The sequence below is a fragment of the Oncorhynchus nerka genome, linkage group LG25, assembly GCF_034236695.1.
Source record: "Oncorhynchus nerka isolate Pitt River linkage group LG25, Oner_Uvic_2.0, whole genome shotgun sequence".
In the NCBI taxonomy this organism is placed as follows: domain Eukaryota; kingdom Metazoa; phylum Chordata; class Actinopteri; order Salmoniformes; family Salmonidae; genus Oncorhynchus; species Oncorhynchus nerka.
The window spans coordinates 35,801,768-35,816,930 of record NC_088420.1 but is presented as its reverse complement, the minus strand read 5'-3'; the positions used below and the strand labels follow the sequence as shown (position 1 = coordinate 35,816,930).

Sequence of the window (15,163 nt, the reverse complement as noted above, 5' to 3'; positions counted from 1 at the left end):
CAGACCTGAAGACTTGTGTTAGCGCCCCCAAGGTAATGGCGGCTTAGCTCAGTGAGCTACACAGTGTTGTGGTGCTCAGATGACCTGGATTTAAACCTGTTGGTCACATTATGCAAATATCTCTGATAGTTAGGGCCAACCACACTGGGCCAAACTATAGTAAATACAGCACTGGAGCATTAGTGTTGTCAACTCTGTTTTGGAACAAAGCCTCCTTCACTCACGCCGCAAAACTTACCCTAGTAAAACTGACTATCCTACCGATCCTCGACTTTGGCGATGTCATCTACAAAACAGCTTCCAATACTCTACTCAGCAAACTTGATGCAGTTTATCACAGTGCCATCCGTTTTGTTACTAAAGCACCTTATACCACCCGCCACTGCGACCTGTATGCTCTAGTCGGCTGGCTCTCGCTACATGTTCGTCGCCAGACCCACTGGCTCCAGGTCATCTACAAGTCTATGCTAGGTAAATCTCTGCCTTATCTCAGTTCACTGGTCACGATGGCAACACCCACCCGTAGCACGCGCTCCAGCAGGTGTATCTCACTGATCATCCCTAAAGCCAAAACCTCATTTGGCCGCCTTTCCTTCCAGTTCTCTGCTGCCTGCGACTGGAACGAATTGTAAAAATCTCTGAAGTTGGAGACTTTCATCTCCCTCACCAACTTTAAACATCTGCTATCTGAGCAGCTAACCAATCGCTGCAGCTGTACATAGTCCATTGGTGTATATAGCCCACCCAATTTACCTACCTGATTCCCATACTGTTTTTATTTGATTTACTTTTCTGCTCTTTTGCACACCAGTATCTCTACCTGCACATGTTCATCTTATCATTTATCACTCCAGTGTTAATCTGCTAAATTGTAATTATTCACTCCTTTGGCCTTTTTATTGCCTACCTCATGCCTTTTGCACACAATGTATGTAGATTTTTTTTCCCCTACTATGTTATTGACTTGTTTATTGTTTACTCCATGTGTAACTCTGTGTTGTTGTCTGTTCACACTGCAATGCTTTATCTTGGCCAGGTCGCAGTTGCAAATGAGAACTTGTTCTCAACAAGCCTACCTGGTTCAATAAAGATGAAAAAATTAATAATAAATAAATAAAACTCAGACCAATCATTCCAGGGTATTACAAGTCAGTCCAAATGTTTGTTTCATTCATTCCAGTCGGCGTTAGAAAAATCTCCTGCAATAGCTTCACTGCTCGCCAGGAGACAGGCCAAACCAATTTATGAAACCCATGTCCTAAATGTGTGAGGAGGCTAGAGACAGAGAGCGAGAGGAGCGAGAGAGAGAGGGGCGAGCGAGAGAGAGACCTACACATATAGGACCCACGTCGAGAGGACCTACATCCAGACCACAGCATCACCAACCACATCCACACCCCCACCCCAACCAATCAATACCCCGCAAACAAACCGTGCCCACATCTCATATAGGCCCCTCAGATCAGACCTATGCCCCTCCTGCCCACAAAGAGGGCCTCAACATGAAAGTCACACACACACTCAGGCCGTGAACAGGCAAACAGGCCCAACCCCCACTGTTACACTAGCCCAAGCCAATGGCATGTTCCAGATGCTAAGCAGGCTATGCTCACACTTACTGGTCTGAGGCCAAACCACACAACATTGGACACTTTAAGGAACACAAAGCCTTCCCTATCTCATCCTGGAATATCCGAGGTCTGAGGTCATCTGCATTTGGCTTGAAGAGCAGGAACCTGAACTTCACCAAATAAATCAGAAATACAGACATTGTCATCCAACAAGAAACATGGTAGAGGAGATGGACCCACTGATTGCCCTCTAGGTTACAGAGAGCTGGTAGTCCAATTCCTTAAACTACCAGGTGTGAAACAGGGAAGGGACTCAGGGGGTATGCTAATTTGGACAAGAACCTGACACCTTTAGCACACAGGGGGAAAAACATCTACCTGGAGGGGACAGCATTCCCTCCCCCATATGCCCCCCTAGGCACAACATAACCAACAAAAACAGGTGACAAGTCCTGCAGCTCTATCGCATGCTGGGTATGTACATAGTCAATGGTAGGCTTCGAGGGGACTGCTACAGTAGGTACACCTAAAGCTCATCTCTTGGCAGTAGTACTGTGGACTACTTTATCCCTGACCTCAAACCAGTCTCACGCAATGTTCACAGTCAACCCTATCAGATCATAGTCTGCGCAATACTCAATCATGAGGCATCAAAGCCAAAGAAACTGAATAACATTAAGAAATGCTATAGATGGAAGGAAAGTAGTGTGGAAACCTACCAAAAAAACAGTTTATAACAACAAATTTGTCACAGCTGTTGAAAGGAGAGGACCAAGGTGCAGCGTGGTGAGTGTACATGTTCTTTTAATCAAAATGACTCCACTCCACTCCACTCCACTCCACTCCACTCCACTCCACTCCACTCCACTCCACTCCACTCCACTCCACTCCACTCCACTCCACTCCACTCCACTGCTATGTGCCCAAAACATAGTCAACTTCTCACAAAGAAAGGAGGGAAAGAGCTACCTAAGTATGGTTCCCAATCAGAGACAACGATAGACAGCTGTCCCTGATTGAGAACCATAGCAGGCCAAAACATAGAAACACCAAATCATAGAAAACGGAACATAGAATGCCCACCCCAAATCACACCCTGACCAAACCAAATAGAGACATTAAAAGGCTCTCTACTGTCAGGGTGTGACAAAATTAAATCCTTTTAGACAACTTCCTGGACAAAACGTTTCAGTGAAGGTGTAAACTTTGTAGTAGAAAACCTAAACAGTATATTTGACCTCTCAGCTTCCCTTTAAAATCTAAACATTTCAAGCAGACAGCCTAAGAAAATGAACAACAATGACATGTTTTTTTCTTGTTTATTTCACTTTTGTGTATTATCTATTTCACTTGCTATGGCAATGTAAACATATGTTTCCCATGCCAATAAAGCCCCTTAAATTGAAAAATTGAGAGAGACAAACATCCCAGTAATAGTGCCCACTCCATCACATTCATTAGGAGGAGGTTGTCTATTTGAGAGAAAAAACATATGTAGTTGTTACAATACTTTCATAATGCATCCTTCCAACAGCTCCCTGAAGAAATCACTGATCTCAAATGATTGGCCAGGTGAAAGGAAAGATTCCACTTTATAGCTTTCATACATCCAGACCAGTGGACCATTCAAGAAGGAGAGGAAGGTAGGGATGAAATAAGGAAGGAAGGAAGGAAGGATACATTTATCTGTTGGAACATGGTCACAGTCTCTGGGCGTACGAGCGACAGTGGGCGCGCGCACAAATACACACATCCCAGACAACACGCACTAAACCTCTGTCCATACTTTCCTCCTCTTCAGTCTGTGCGTGCCTCGCCAAGTCGTGAGAGCGCAAGAACTTTCCGCTCTCTAGCACGGCTTAAATTCGCGTTTTAATTCCGCTACCAAGGTTAGTAAATATCTTCTCTACACTGCACTCTATAATGACAAAGTCATTGTATTTATGTATTTTTGTGTGTTATTTTTAGATTAGCCTGCTGTTTTATGTGAGTGTGCTTTTCACTCGAGGCTGTTTCAGCTTGTTCAGCAATCGGCGACCCCGCCTACCTCATCAGCTCTCTTTTGTTCTTTCTCCGTTCAATTTCATCTCCCGAACACAAGGTCCGCTCATTCCCCGTTTATTAATGCTAATTTGTTGTATGATTATGCGCAGCTGTGGAGGTCTCAGTGCGGTGTTCGGGTTACTTTGGTGATGGGTGAGTTTAGGGGGCTGTCTGTGTGTAGACTATGTCGGACTGGGACCCATTTTTGTGCTGCCTAGTAAACAGCAGCTGGAGGAAGGTGTGGTTTGGGTGGTAATTAGCCTAATGAGATTACCCTAATCAAAGTTATTGATGACCCATGTTTCTTAACTTAAGTGGCTTTTGTGCATGTTCAGTTTGACGAATATTTAACGGTTTAAACCCCAAATCTTACTGCGCGCATTACTTGAGACAATCAATTTCACTGTTTGCGCATTTGTCGTGTACTTTATTTGGAGCGTAACACAAGTGTGTGTGAATCGATTGTTTCGTAGTGCATAGTTTGACTCCACCGCGTTTTCGAGTATTGTTTTAAATCGTCGCATGCACCGGCGGTGCCCATGGACATGTAGCCTACATACCACACACGTGCGCTTGTAGCTCGGGGGACGGACGGGACACTATACGCTCCATAGAGCGGACACGTGATCCTGCACGGGATGGAACATAATGTTCCAATGCATCGAAGTCAAAAGTGCCTCTTAACCTGTGTAGCACAACTTGGTTGGTGAAATTCCCCTAATTATGATCCCAATATTTAACCATAGTAGTTTACAATTTTTATCTCTGCAGAATTGCACCAACCAGTTGCAGAATAGTGAAGTTGTTTGAAGTAAATGCACGTGGGTAATTTGAAGGGATTGGATAGGTTAAAGCTAGAATCCTTAATTGAAATAATAATAATGGTCACCCCACCTGTGTTTTGGTACAAACCTTAGGGATGGGCCTGGAGAAATGAAACCACTCTGAAATTCACAGAATGGGCTGGGGATGTAAGGACTGATGACCATCCATGATATCAAAAGGAGAGTTTTAACCATGTTTTTAGGCTATACAGTGTTTGTTTACAAACATTGAAGTAAAACAAGCTTGTGTTTTGGGTTCTGATGGTGTATGACAGTTGAACTAACCTCACGAGGCATTTATAAATTGTCATTTAAGAATCAGTGGGTATGTATATCATCTCATTCATTTTATAAGTCCAAAAATGCATGTAGAAACACAGGATTCCACTACTCAGAAGTTCAGTGACATGGACAGCTCACACTAATCATACCACATACAATAGAATGATAATGCAACTGCCAGTGGTGTAAATAATTCTGATGTGGTTGTCACATTACTGGTTCATCAGGGACAAGTCTCACCATGGTTCGATGATTATAAGCCAACTCGAAATCCACAGTTCATTGTTGGTGACAGAGCAGATAAACCACTTTGAGAAGTGGACTAAATGCTGCATCTCCTCCCACCCCTGACGGCATAAGACAAGTTGATTCAGATATTACACTCTACACCGTCTCCTCACTGGTGTAGCTTGTGGCGATGAGAGCGGTGTTCAGTTGGTAACCAAACACTTATTTCCACTAGGGATGCACAATATATCGGTGAACATTTCGGAATCGGCCAATATTAGCCAAAAGTGCCGAAGTGAAAACCCAATGTCAAAGCTGACGTGCATACCTAATATAATGTAGGTACGTGCCGTAATGACATTTTGCGCTACACGTGCAAGACCACATTCTTAACATGCTATTAGCTTCAAGACATGCATACTATGGAACACAGTTTGGGTCTTTGCATTTCAAAAAAGATACAGTAGCACTGTCGAAGCTTTTTTTTTAAGTCTGAAAACACCAGCCACAAACGATGTGTTTGCAATACCGCATCGGTAATAAAGCATCATTTGTTTGACCACAACTTCCACTAGAAACTGTAGTCATTTTCATTATTCGTAGCAATGCTGTAGGAATCCTTGTAAGTATTAGCTAGGTTGCCCCTTGTTGTTCGCCTATTGAAATTGAACTTCAGTTAATGACAAATAACTATCCCGCTACTTAACCCTGTTGCCCAAAGCTAACGTTATAAGCAGCCTGCTAGCTTCATCTGGCTAGTGAGGCTTGACCGGACCTGGTTGTGTTGTGAAGCTAGCCTCAATAAGGATTAGGCACAATAGTGGAATTTGCGGTTTGCATTCAACATAAAAGTATGAAATTGACAGTGATGCAAATTAAAACACATACTTTTATTTTGAAGGCTAACCGCAATGTCCACTATGGTGGCTAGCTTCACATAGATGGGTCCGACCAACATTAATCAAATAACTCTTATAAATTAAGGTTATTTTAGATAACACCCAGCGAGCTAACTATATAGCTACTGAAACAGATTGTCATTTTGTTATGTTTTTGCAGAAGAACATTGTTTGCATCCATGGGCTAGCTAGATTTTTTTTTTTAGGACCAGTACTGTAGGTGCACGAGACAACTACCAGCATCATCGCATACGTATCATTGTGACATGAAATAAAAGTCATGGTGTAATAACTACGTTCAATTATGAACGCGTTAAATTGTGACGTGCAGTCATATTCATGTCCTGACACGTCAATGTTGTCAACTTGTCATACTATTCTTTTTTTTGACACGCAAAGACCCAAACGGCGTTCCGTAGCAAAGACCCAAACGGCGTTCCGTAGCAAAGAAATGGCACAGCAAGGAAGTGAAAGAAATAGGTTTTGATTATGCTTTAGTGGTAATGGGGACATGTGTTGTAAATGCCAACAAAATAACTTTTTGGTGACGCCTGATATGCAGTGCCTTAGACTGCTGCGTCCATGTGTATTAATTAACTGTACTAGAATGCTTAAGACTGTTACAATTTTAAATATCGGTGTCAGGTTTTTTTTTTTAAGGAAAATATCGGTACCGACCAAAAATGTAATATCGGTGCATCACTAATTTCCACAGTTAGTTTACTTGCTCTCACTGATGCCTGTGATTTATGGCGTACTAAGTCAATAAGCACATCCAAACTGGGCACTGGTGCTGGGAAAATCAAACAAGGCACAAGGTCAGGGAAAAGTCCAGCACACACAACCTAATAGCTGTGAATGAAAGGTGAATGTATTTTATCCATTGTTGAGTTCATTAGCTCATGTGCAAGTCCGTGTCCAATTTGTAAGTCGCTCTGGATAAGAGCGTCTGCTAAATGACTTAAATGTAATGTAAATGTGTCCAAGACGACAAACTAAATATGATTCTTTAGATTACTGATTCACCAGACCTGTTAAACCTGTAACATGCATGTAAATGGACAGGTGATGATACAGCCACCCTTAAGAAGCAGAGTTGTTTATCTCGGTGCAAAGTTTGGGTGTGCAAATGGCCTTTTCCCCCTCTCCTGATCTGCTCGCTGTCGGGCCCTCTCCTCATGGTTGAGGTGTCTCTCTCACTCTGCCGGTCTCATTGTCTCCAGGTGCACCATGGGAAACAAGATGAGCAGAAGACGGGACACTGCACCAGCCGAGCAGAAGGCTGCAGAGGAGGCAATCGACACTCAGGAAGCTGTGGTGGAGGCAGTAGCTGATGCGCCAGTGGTGGTTGCAGAGGCGACTGAACCAGTAGTAGAATCAGTGCCAGCACCGGTACAGGAGGCTGAGCCAGAGCCCCCCAAGCAGCCAGAGATGGAGCCCTCATTGGAGGAGCCGGTGAGTGTCCCACTAGTAGCCCCAGCACCGCCTGAACCCGAGCCCCTGGTGTCAGTCAGTAAACCAGTGCCAGTCGTCCCGGAGCCAAAGCCAGTCGTCCCGGAGCCAAAGCCAGTCGTCCCGGAGCCAAAGCCAGTCGTCCCGGAGCCAAAGCCAGTCGTCCCGGAGCCAAAGCCAGTCGTCATAGAACAGGAGGCTGTCCCAGAGCCCTTCCTCTCCCCCGCCCCTCTTCTGGACCTTGGTGTCCCTGAGCTGACCCCTGAGCCCCTCGATGCTCCCCCCTCCCACAGATCTGCCCCAGACCAGCCCACAGACCTGAGGGGTGCAGAATGCTATGACGACAATGTAAAGGGTGCCTGGAATTCTGTCTCCGTCCCAGAAGAGTCCAAAGAAACCCCGGAGAAGCCAGCAACCATGGCGGAGAAGCTTCTGTGTGATGTCATGGGCAGCGAGCTGAGCAAAGCGGATTCTTCAACCACTTAGACCTGACGGCTGATGACATCATGGTCAATGATGTCATAGCAGACGACATTCTGGAAGGTGACGTGTCCACTGAGCTGATATGGGAGGAGAAAATAAAAACTAGAAGAAAAAAAATGGACAATGACGTTCTAAAAGAGGCAGACTCAGCAGAAAAAAAATATAAAAAAAGAATACAACTTTGATCTGAGAAGGCTAAAGGGAAAACTAAGACCGTGAAGTAGCATTCAGATAATCTGAGACCTGGGATGTATTCCCTAGGAACCAAACAGAACCAAGTGTACGCAAATGGAATTAAACTGGGTGGGACCTACCTGAATTTGTCCAATAGAAATTCTAGTTTCTGTTGCGAAACATTTTGGAATAATGATTAGACCCCAGGTAATAGACTTGCCTTTCTTTCTGAGTGTAGGTTGACTAAAGGGATTTGGTGATGGGTGGCCAGGGCAGAAGTGTACCCATCATCGCCCTCTGAGCCATATAGACATAACACTGCATAGCAGAACACTTACAGTAACTATATATGGTAACTATGTATGACAAGACGTTTGCCTTGGTGTGTACACCTGATGAATTGTAACAACGTTTGAAATCGGCCTACATTCTATGATGTACATTCATGCTTGGACTCTCACAATCCTTCCTCTTTAACTCTGAAATGGAGGTGACCTTATTATATTTTCTTGATGGTGAGAAGTGGTTTGGAGGGATGTATTAAAGGTGATGGTCTGGTTGTGAAAATAAAATAAGATTGTTCCACCTTGAAGATGATTCTTTGTTTTTGTTCTTTTCTAATGTGGTTTTTAGTCTTTAAAGAGGCTGAGGGCTGCAAGTGCATTGTTTCCAAGACTGACGTTTTATATTAAGGCTGTTTTCAGAGGTTTATGTGCTGCCACTAATGCTGCAGAGATATGGCTCAGCATAACCAAGAAGATAAGCAAATAAAGATTACCTTAGTGAGTCAATTTCAATCCCTAAACATCAATACAGAGATCAGGAAATCCAGAGGTAAATTAAGGAGTGAAACAATTCTCTACATAATGACAGACTATCAGTTGTGGGCTACATTACATTTTTAACTGAACACTTGCATTTAGATGAATGAGCAGTGCATCAAGTTCCTTCTATGCTCCAGTACTCTTTCACTATGCAAAAAAACATTTCTGCCCCAGAAACAACTAGATAGTGGTTTTGCTTGAATAGAGCCCTTGGCTGTTCATAACCATTTCCTTATGGCTCATGTCCCTGTAGGTATGTAGGAGGGGACTACTGAAAGCATATAACTAGAATTGTTGGAACAAACATTTTTAGTAAAGCGACGCTAGGACAGTCGGAGTGGTTTGAGTGGGGAGGGAAAATGTGCTGTTCTTGGCAGAGGTTTGGAACTGTCTTATTGGTCTAACTAATTTACTGCTTGGATATGTCACCGTGGAAGGCCAAAACTCGCTCCCACTTAAAACAGGCTGAAATTTCAGGTGGACTTTACAAACAGCTCTTACACTAAAAGGGCATTGTCACAATTTCACAGTATTGTTCTAACCTCCATAGTGTGGAAATGTATGAAACACAGGAAAATATGTATTTTTTTACTGCCCTGGGCCTTTAAGATCCATGGCCAATACAGCATGTGGGAAGCATGAATGTGTTTCTGCGCTCATAGAACCCCTCTCGCCCCTCCTGCTCATCCTGATCACTGCTCAGGAAGTTCCCACTCTCCCTCAACACACACTCATTCCAACACACATACACACATGCTGCGGAAGCATGTTCACATACATGCGCGTACACATACAGTGCAGAACATGTGTGCACATAGAGGAAGACAGAGCGCTCTCACAGAGTGAATTGGCGGTTGAATGTGGGAGTGGAGAGGGAAGGAGCGAGGGAAAGGGGTGATAGAGAAAGGGGGGTGGGAGAGAAAGGAAGACACAGGGAATGGGTAGGGAGAGGGAAGGCCGAAGGTTGGGAGAAGAGGGAGTGAGGGGGAGGAAGGGGGTTTCAGGGGTCTAAGTCAGTGGTCTCCAGTGTGACTGTGCTAGAGTGCAGCATAGGAAATCTGCTCATAAACTCATAGAACTTTCCAACACCCCCCCCCACTCTGAGAAACAACTCTTCCACCATGGATGTATTCAGTGGGTTGAAATGTTCAGAATGTTTCAGATGCAATATTGTATAAGTTGATTTACTACATGCTCCTCCCAGTGCTTTTATACAGTAGTCATTCGATGACCACGCTAGAAAGGTCAGAGGTGTCAAAACTGTTGAGCATGTAGTACATCGGCTGCTTGTTCTGCCGTTAAGGTTTGAGTTTACTGTTCAAATTATAGTTCAAATGTGCTATACTTCTGTCCTGTCTAGTTTGGCCACATACTGACATACCAGTCCCCTTACTCATAAACCTCAGGGAGGATGTATTACTGATGGAAATGTATAGTGTAGGGGCCTCCCGAGTGGCGCAGCGGTCTAAGGCACTGCATCGCAGTGCTTGAGGCATCACTACAGACCCGGGTTTGATCCCAGGCTGTGTCACCCATAGGGCCAGCATTGTCCGAGTAAGGGGAGATTCTGGCCAGGAGGGGCTTTACTTGGCTTGTCAAGCAATAACGACTCCTTGTGGCAGGCCGGGCACCTGCAGGCTGACTGCAGTCGCCAGTTGAGTGGTGTTTCCTCCAACACATTGGTGAAGCTGGCTTCCAGGTTTAGCAGGCGGGTGTTAAGAAGCGCAGTTTGGCGGGTCATGTTTCGGAGGACGCTTGATTTGACCTTGGCCTGTCCCGAGTCTGTTGAGGAGTTGCAGCAATAAGACAAGATTGACATTGGGGAAATGCATGACTTGACCTTGGTCTGTCCCGAGTCTGTTGGGGAGTTGCAGTGATAAGACAAGATTGAAATCGGGGAGAAAAAAATAAGACATGTATAAGTGTAGAACCAATATAATTGTTTTTAATGTAGAATCAAGAATCTGGTCAGCTCTATTCACAGTTTACTCACTGAATACACCCCACATCGCTCCCCCAGTCTCTCCCTTATGAGAGTGTCAGTGAGGGTATTTTGGTATTTTATTAGGATCCCCATAAGCTATTGCGAAAGCAGGAGCTATTCTTCCTGGGGTCGACTCAAAACATGAAATATTACATAACATTAATAAACAAGAACAGCTCAAGGACAGAACTTGTGGCCACACACACACTCCCATTGGTCAGTTTTGTGTTTCATCCATGATGATTATGGATAGGATCTGGAGAGGGTAACATCATCATAGATCTGATCCTAGATCTGCCAGACATAGCAACAGTCAGACCAGCAGCCTGTTCTTCTCCAGATGTGATTCCTATCATTCCACAGGCTCTGAACTCAATAAACAACACTTCATATATCCACTCAAGAGATGTGGTCACCATTAGGGGATGGGCTACTGGCCTATTTTAATAGGAAGACATAGTGAAAGCAAGAGATGTGGTCACCATTAGGGGATGGGCTACTGGCCTATTTTAATAGGAAGACATAGTGAAAGCAAGAGATGTGGTCACCATTGGGGGATGGGCTACTGGCCTATTTTAATAGGAAGACATAGTGAAAGCAAGAGATGTGGTCACCATTAGGGGATGGGCTACTGGCCTATTTTAATAGGAAGACATAGTGAAAGCAAGAGATGTGGTCACCATTAGGGGATGGGCTACTGGCCTATTTTAATAGGAAGACATAGTGAAAGCAAGAGATGTGGTCACCATTGGGGGATGGGCTACTGGCCTATTTTAATAGGAAGACATAGTGAAAGCAAGAGATGTGGTCACCATTAGGGGATGGGCTACTGGCCTATTTTAATAGGAAGACATAGTGAAAGCAAGAGATGTGGTCACCATTAGGGGATGGGCTACTGGCCTATTTTAATAGGAAGTCATAGTGAAAGCAAGAGATGTGGTCACCATTAGGGGATGGGCTACTGGCCTATTTTAATAGGAAGTCATAGTGAAAGCAAGAGATGTGGTCACCATTAGGGGATGGGCTACTGGCCTATTTTAATAGGAAGACATAGTGAAAGCAGCTAGTCATATGTAGGTTCATGATGTAGTCTGACTGGTGGTCACCATTAGGGGATAGGCTACTGGCCTATTTTAATAGGAAGACATAGTAAAAGCAGCTAGTCATATGTAGGTTCATGATGTAGTCTGACTGGTGGTCACCATTAGGGGATGGGCTACTGGCCTATTTTAATAGGAAGACATAGTGAAAGCAGCTAGTCATATGTAGGTTCATGATGTAGTCTGACTGGTGGTCACCATTAGGGGATGGGCTACTGGCCTATTTTAATAGGAAGACATAGTGAAAGCAGCTAGTCATATGTAGGTTCATGATGTAGTCTGACTGGTGGTCACCATTAGGGGATGGGCTACTGGCCTGTTTTAATAGGAAGACATAGTGAAAGCAGCTCGTCATATGTAGGTTCATGATGTAGTCTGACTGGTGGTCACCATTAGGTGATGGGCTACTGGCCTATTTTAATAGGAAGACATAGTGAAAGCAGCTAGTCATATGTAGGTTCATGATGTAGTCTGACTGGTGGTCACCATTAGGGGATGGGCTACTGGCCTATTTTAATAGGAAGACATAGTGAAAAGCAGCTAGTCATATGTAGGTTCATGATGAGGTCTGACTGGTGGTCACCATTAGGGGATGGGCTACTGGCCTATTTTAATAGGAAGACATAGTGAAAGCAGCTAGTCATATGTAGGTTCATGATGTAGTCTGACTGGTGGTCACCATTAGGGGATGGGCTACTGGCCTATTTTAATAGGAAGACATAGTGAAAGCAGCTCGTCATATGTAGGTTCATGATGTAGTCTGACTGGTGGTCACCATTAGGGGATGGGCTACTGGCCTATTTTAATAGGAAGACATAGTGAAAACAGCTAGTCATATGTAGGTTCATGATGTAGTCTGACTGGTGGTCACCATTAGGGGATGGGCTACTGGCCTATTTTAATAGGAAGACATAGTGAAAGCAGCTCGTCATATGTAGGTTCATGATGTAGTCTGACTGGTGGTCACCATTAGGGGATGGGCTACTGGCCTATTTTAATAGGAAGACATAGTGAAAGCAGCTAGTCATATGTAGGTTCATGATGTAGTCTGACTGGTGGTCACCATTAGGGGATGGGCTACTGGCCTATTTTAATAGGAAGACATAGTGAAAGCAGCTAGTCATATGTAGGTTAATGATGTAGTCTGACTGGTGGTCACCATTAGGGGATGGGCTACTGGCCTATTTTAATAGGAAGTCATAGTGAAAGCAGCTAGTCATATGTAGGTTCATGATGAGGTCTGACTGGTGGTCACCATTAGGGGATGGGCTACTGGCCTATTTTAATAGGAAGACATAGTGAAAGCAGCTAGTCATATGTAGGTTCATGATGTAGTCTGACTGGTGGTCACCATTAGGGGATGGGCTACTGGCCTATTTTAATAGGAAGTCATAGTGAAAGCAGCTAGTCATATGTAGGTTCATGATGTAGTCTGACTGGTGGTCACCATTAGGGATGGGCTACTGGCCTATTTTAATAGGAAGACATAGTGAAAGCAGCTAGTCATATGTAGGTTCATGATGTAGTCTGACTGGTGGTCACCATTAGGGGATGGGCTACTGGCCTATTTTAATAGGAAGACATAGTGAAAGCAGCTAGTCATATGTAGGTTCATGATGTAGTCTGACTGGTGGTCACCATTAGGGGATGGGCTACTGGCCTATTTTAATAGGAAGACATAGTGAAAGCAGCTAGTCATATGTAGGTTCATGATGTAGTCTGACTGGTGGTCACCATTAGGGGATGGGCTACTGGCCTATTTTAATAGGAAGACATAGTGAAAGCAGCTAGTCATATGTAGGTTCATGATGTAGTCTGACTGGTGGTCACCATTAGGGGATGGACTACTGGCCTATTTTAATAGGAAGACATAGTGAAAGCAGCTAGTCATATGTAGGTTCATGATGTAGTCTGACTGGTGGTCACCATTAGGGGATGGGCTACTGGCCTATTTTAATAGGAAGACATAGTGAAAGCAGCTAGTCATATGTAGGTTCATGATGTAGTCTGACTGGTGGTCACCATTAGGGGATGGGCTACTGGCCTATTTTAATAGGAAGTCATAGTGAAAGCAGCTAGTCATATGTAGGTTCATGATGAGGTCTGACTGGTGGTCACCATTAGGGGATGGGCTACTGGCCTATTTTAATAGGAAGACATAGTGAAAGCAGCTAGTCATATGTAGGTTCATGATGTAGTCTGACTGGTGGTCACCATTAGGGGATGGGCTACTGGCCTATTTTAATAGGAAGTCATAGTGAAAGCAGCTAGTCATATGTAGGTTCATGATGTAGTCTGACTGGTGGTCACCATTAGGGGATGGGCTACTGGCCTATTTTAATAGGAAGACATAGTGAAAGCAGCTAGTCATATGTAGGTTCATGATGTAGTCTGACTGGTGGTCACCATTAGGGGATGGGCTACTGGCCTATTTTAATAGGAAGACATAGTGAAAGCAGCTAGTCATATGTAGGTTCATGATGTAGTCTGACTGGTGGTCACCATTAGGGGATGGGCTACTGGCCTATTTTAATAGGAAGACATAGTGAAAAGCAGCTAGTCATATGTAGGTTCATGATGTAGTCTGACTGGTGGTCACCATTAGGGGATGGGCTACTGGCCTATTTTAATAGGAAGACATAGTGAAAGCAGCTAGTCATATGTAGGTTCATGATGTAGTCTGACTGGTGGTCACCATTAGGGGATGGGCTACTGGCCTATTTTAATAGGAAGACATAGTGAAAGCAGCTAGTCATATGTAGGTTCATGATGTAGTCTGACTGGTGGTCACCATTAGGGGATGGGCTACTGGCCTATTTTAATAGGAAGACATAGTGAAAGCAGCTAGTCATATGTAGGTTCATGATGTAGTCTGACTGGTGGTCACCATTAGGGGATGGGCTACTGGCCTATTTTAATAGGAAGACATAGTGAAAGCAGCTAGTCATATGTAGGTTCATGATGTAGTCTGACTGGTGGTCACCATTAGGGGATGGGCTACTGGCCTATTTTAATAGGAAGACATAGTGAAAGCAGCTAGTCATATGTAGGTTCATGATGTAGTCTGACTGGTGGTCACCATTAGGGGATGGGCTACTGGCCTATTTTAATAGGAAGTCATAGTGAAAGCAGCTAGTCATATGTAGGTTCATGATGAGGTCTGACTGGTGGTCACCATTAGGGGATGGGCTACTGGCCTATTTTAATAGGAAGACATAGTGAAAGCAGCTAGTCATATGTAGGTTCATGATGTAGTCTGACTGGTGGTCACCATTAGGGGATGGGCTACTGGCCTATTT

At 44.2% G+C, this 15,163-nt stretch overlaps 1 protein-coding gene across 1 annotated transcript; it reads left to right on the top strand.

Annotated features, from left to right (window-relative positions):
- Positions 1 to 3,318: 3,318 nt before the first annotated feature.
- Positions 3,319 to 8,548, top strand: LOC115109444 (protein TsetseEP-like). The gene is made up of 2 exons (XM_029634340.2): positions 3,319 to 3,460; positions 7,071 to 8,548. Exon 2 carries the CDS (start codon positions 7,078 to 7,080, stop codon positions 7,783 to 7,785), a length of 708 nt encoding a protein of 235 aa, XP_029490200.2. The 5' UTR covers positions 3,319 to 3,460; positions 7,071 to 7,077; the 3' UTR covers positions 7,786 to 8,548.
- The last annotated feature ends 6,615 nt before the right edge of the window (positions 8,549 to 15,163 follow it).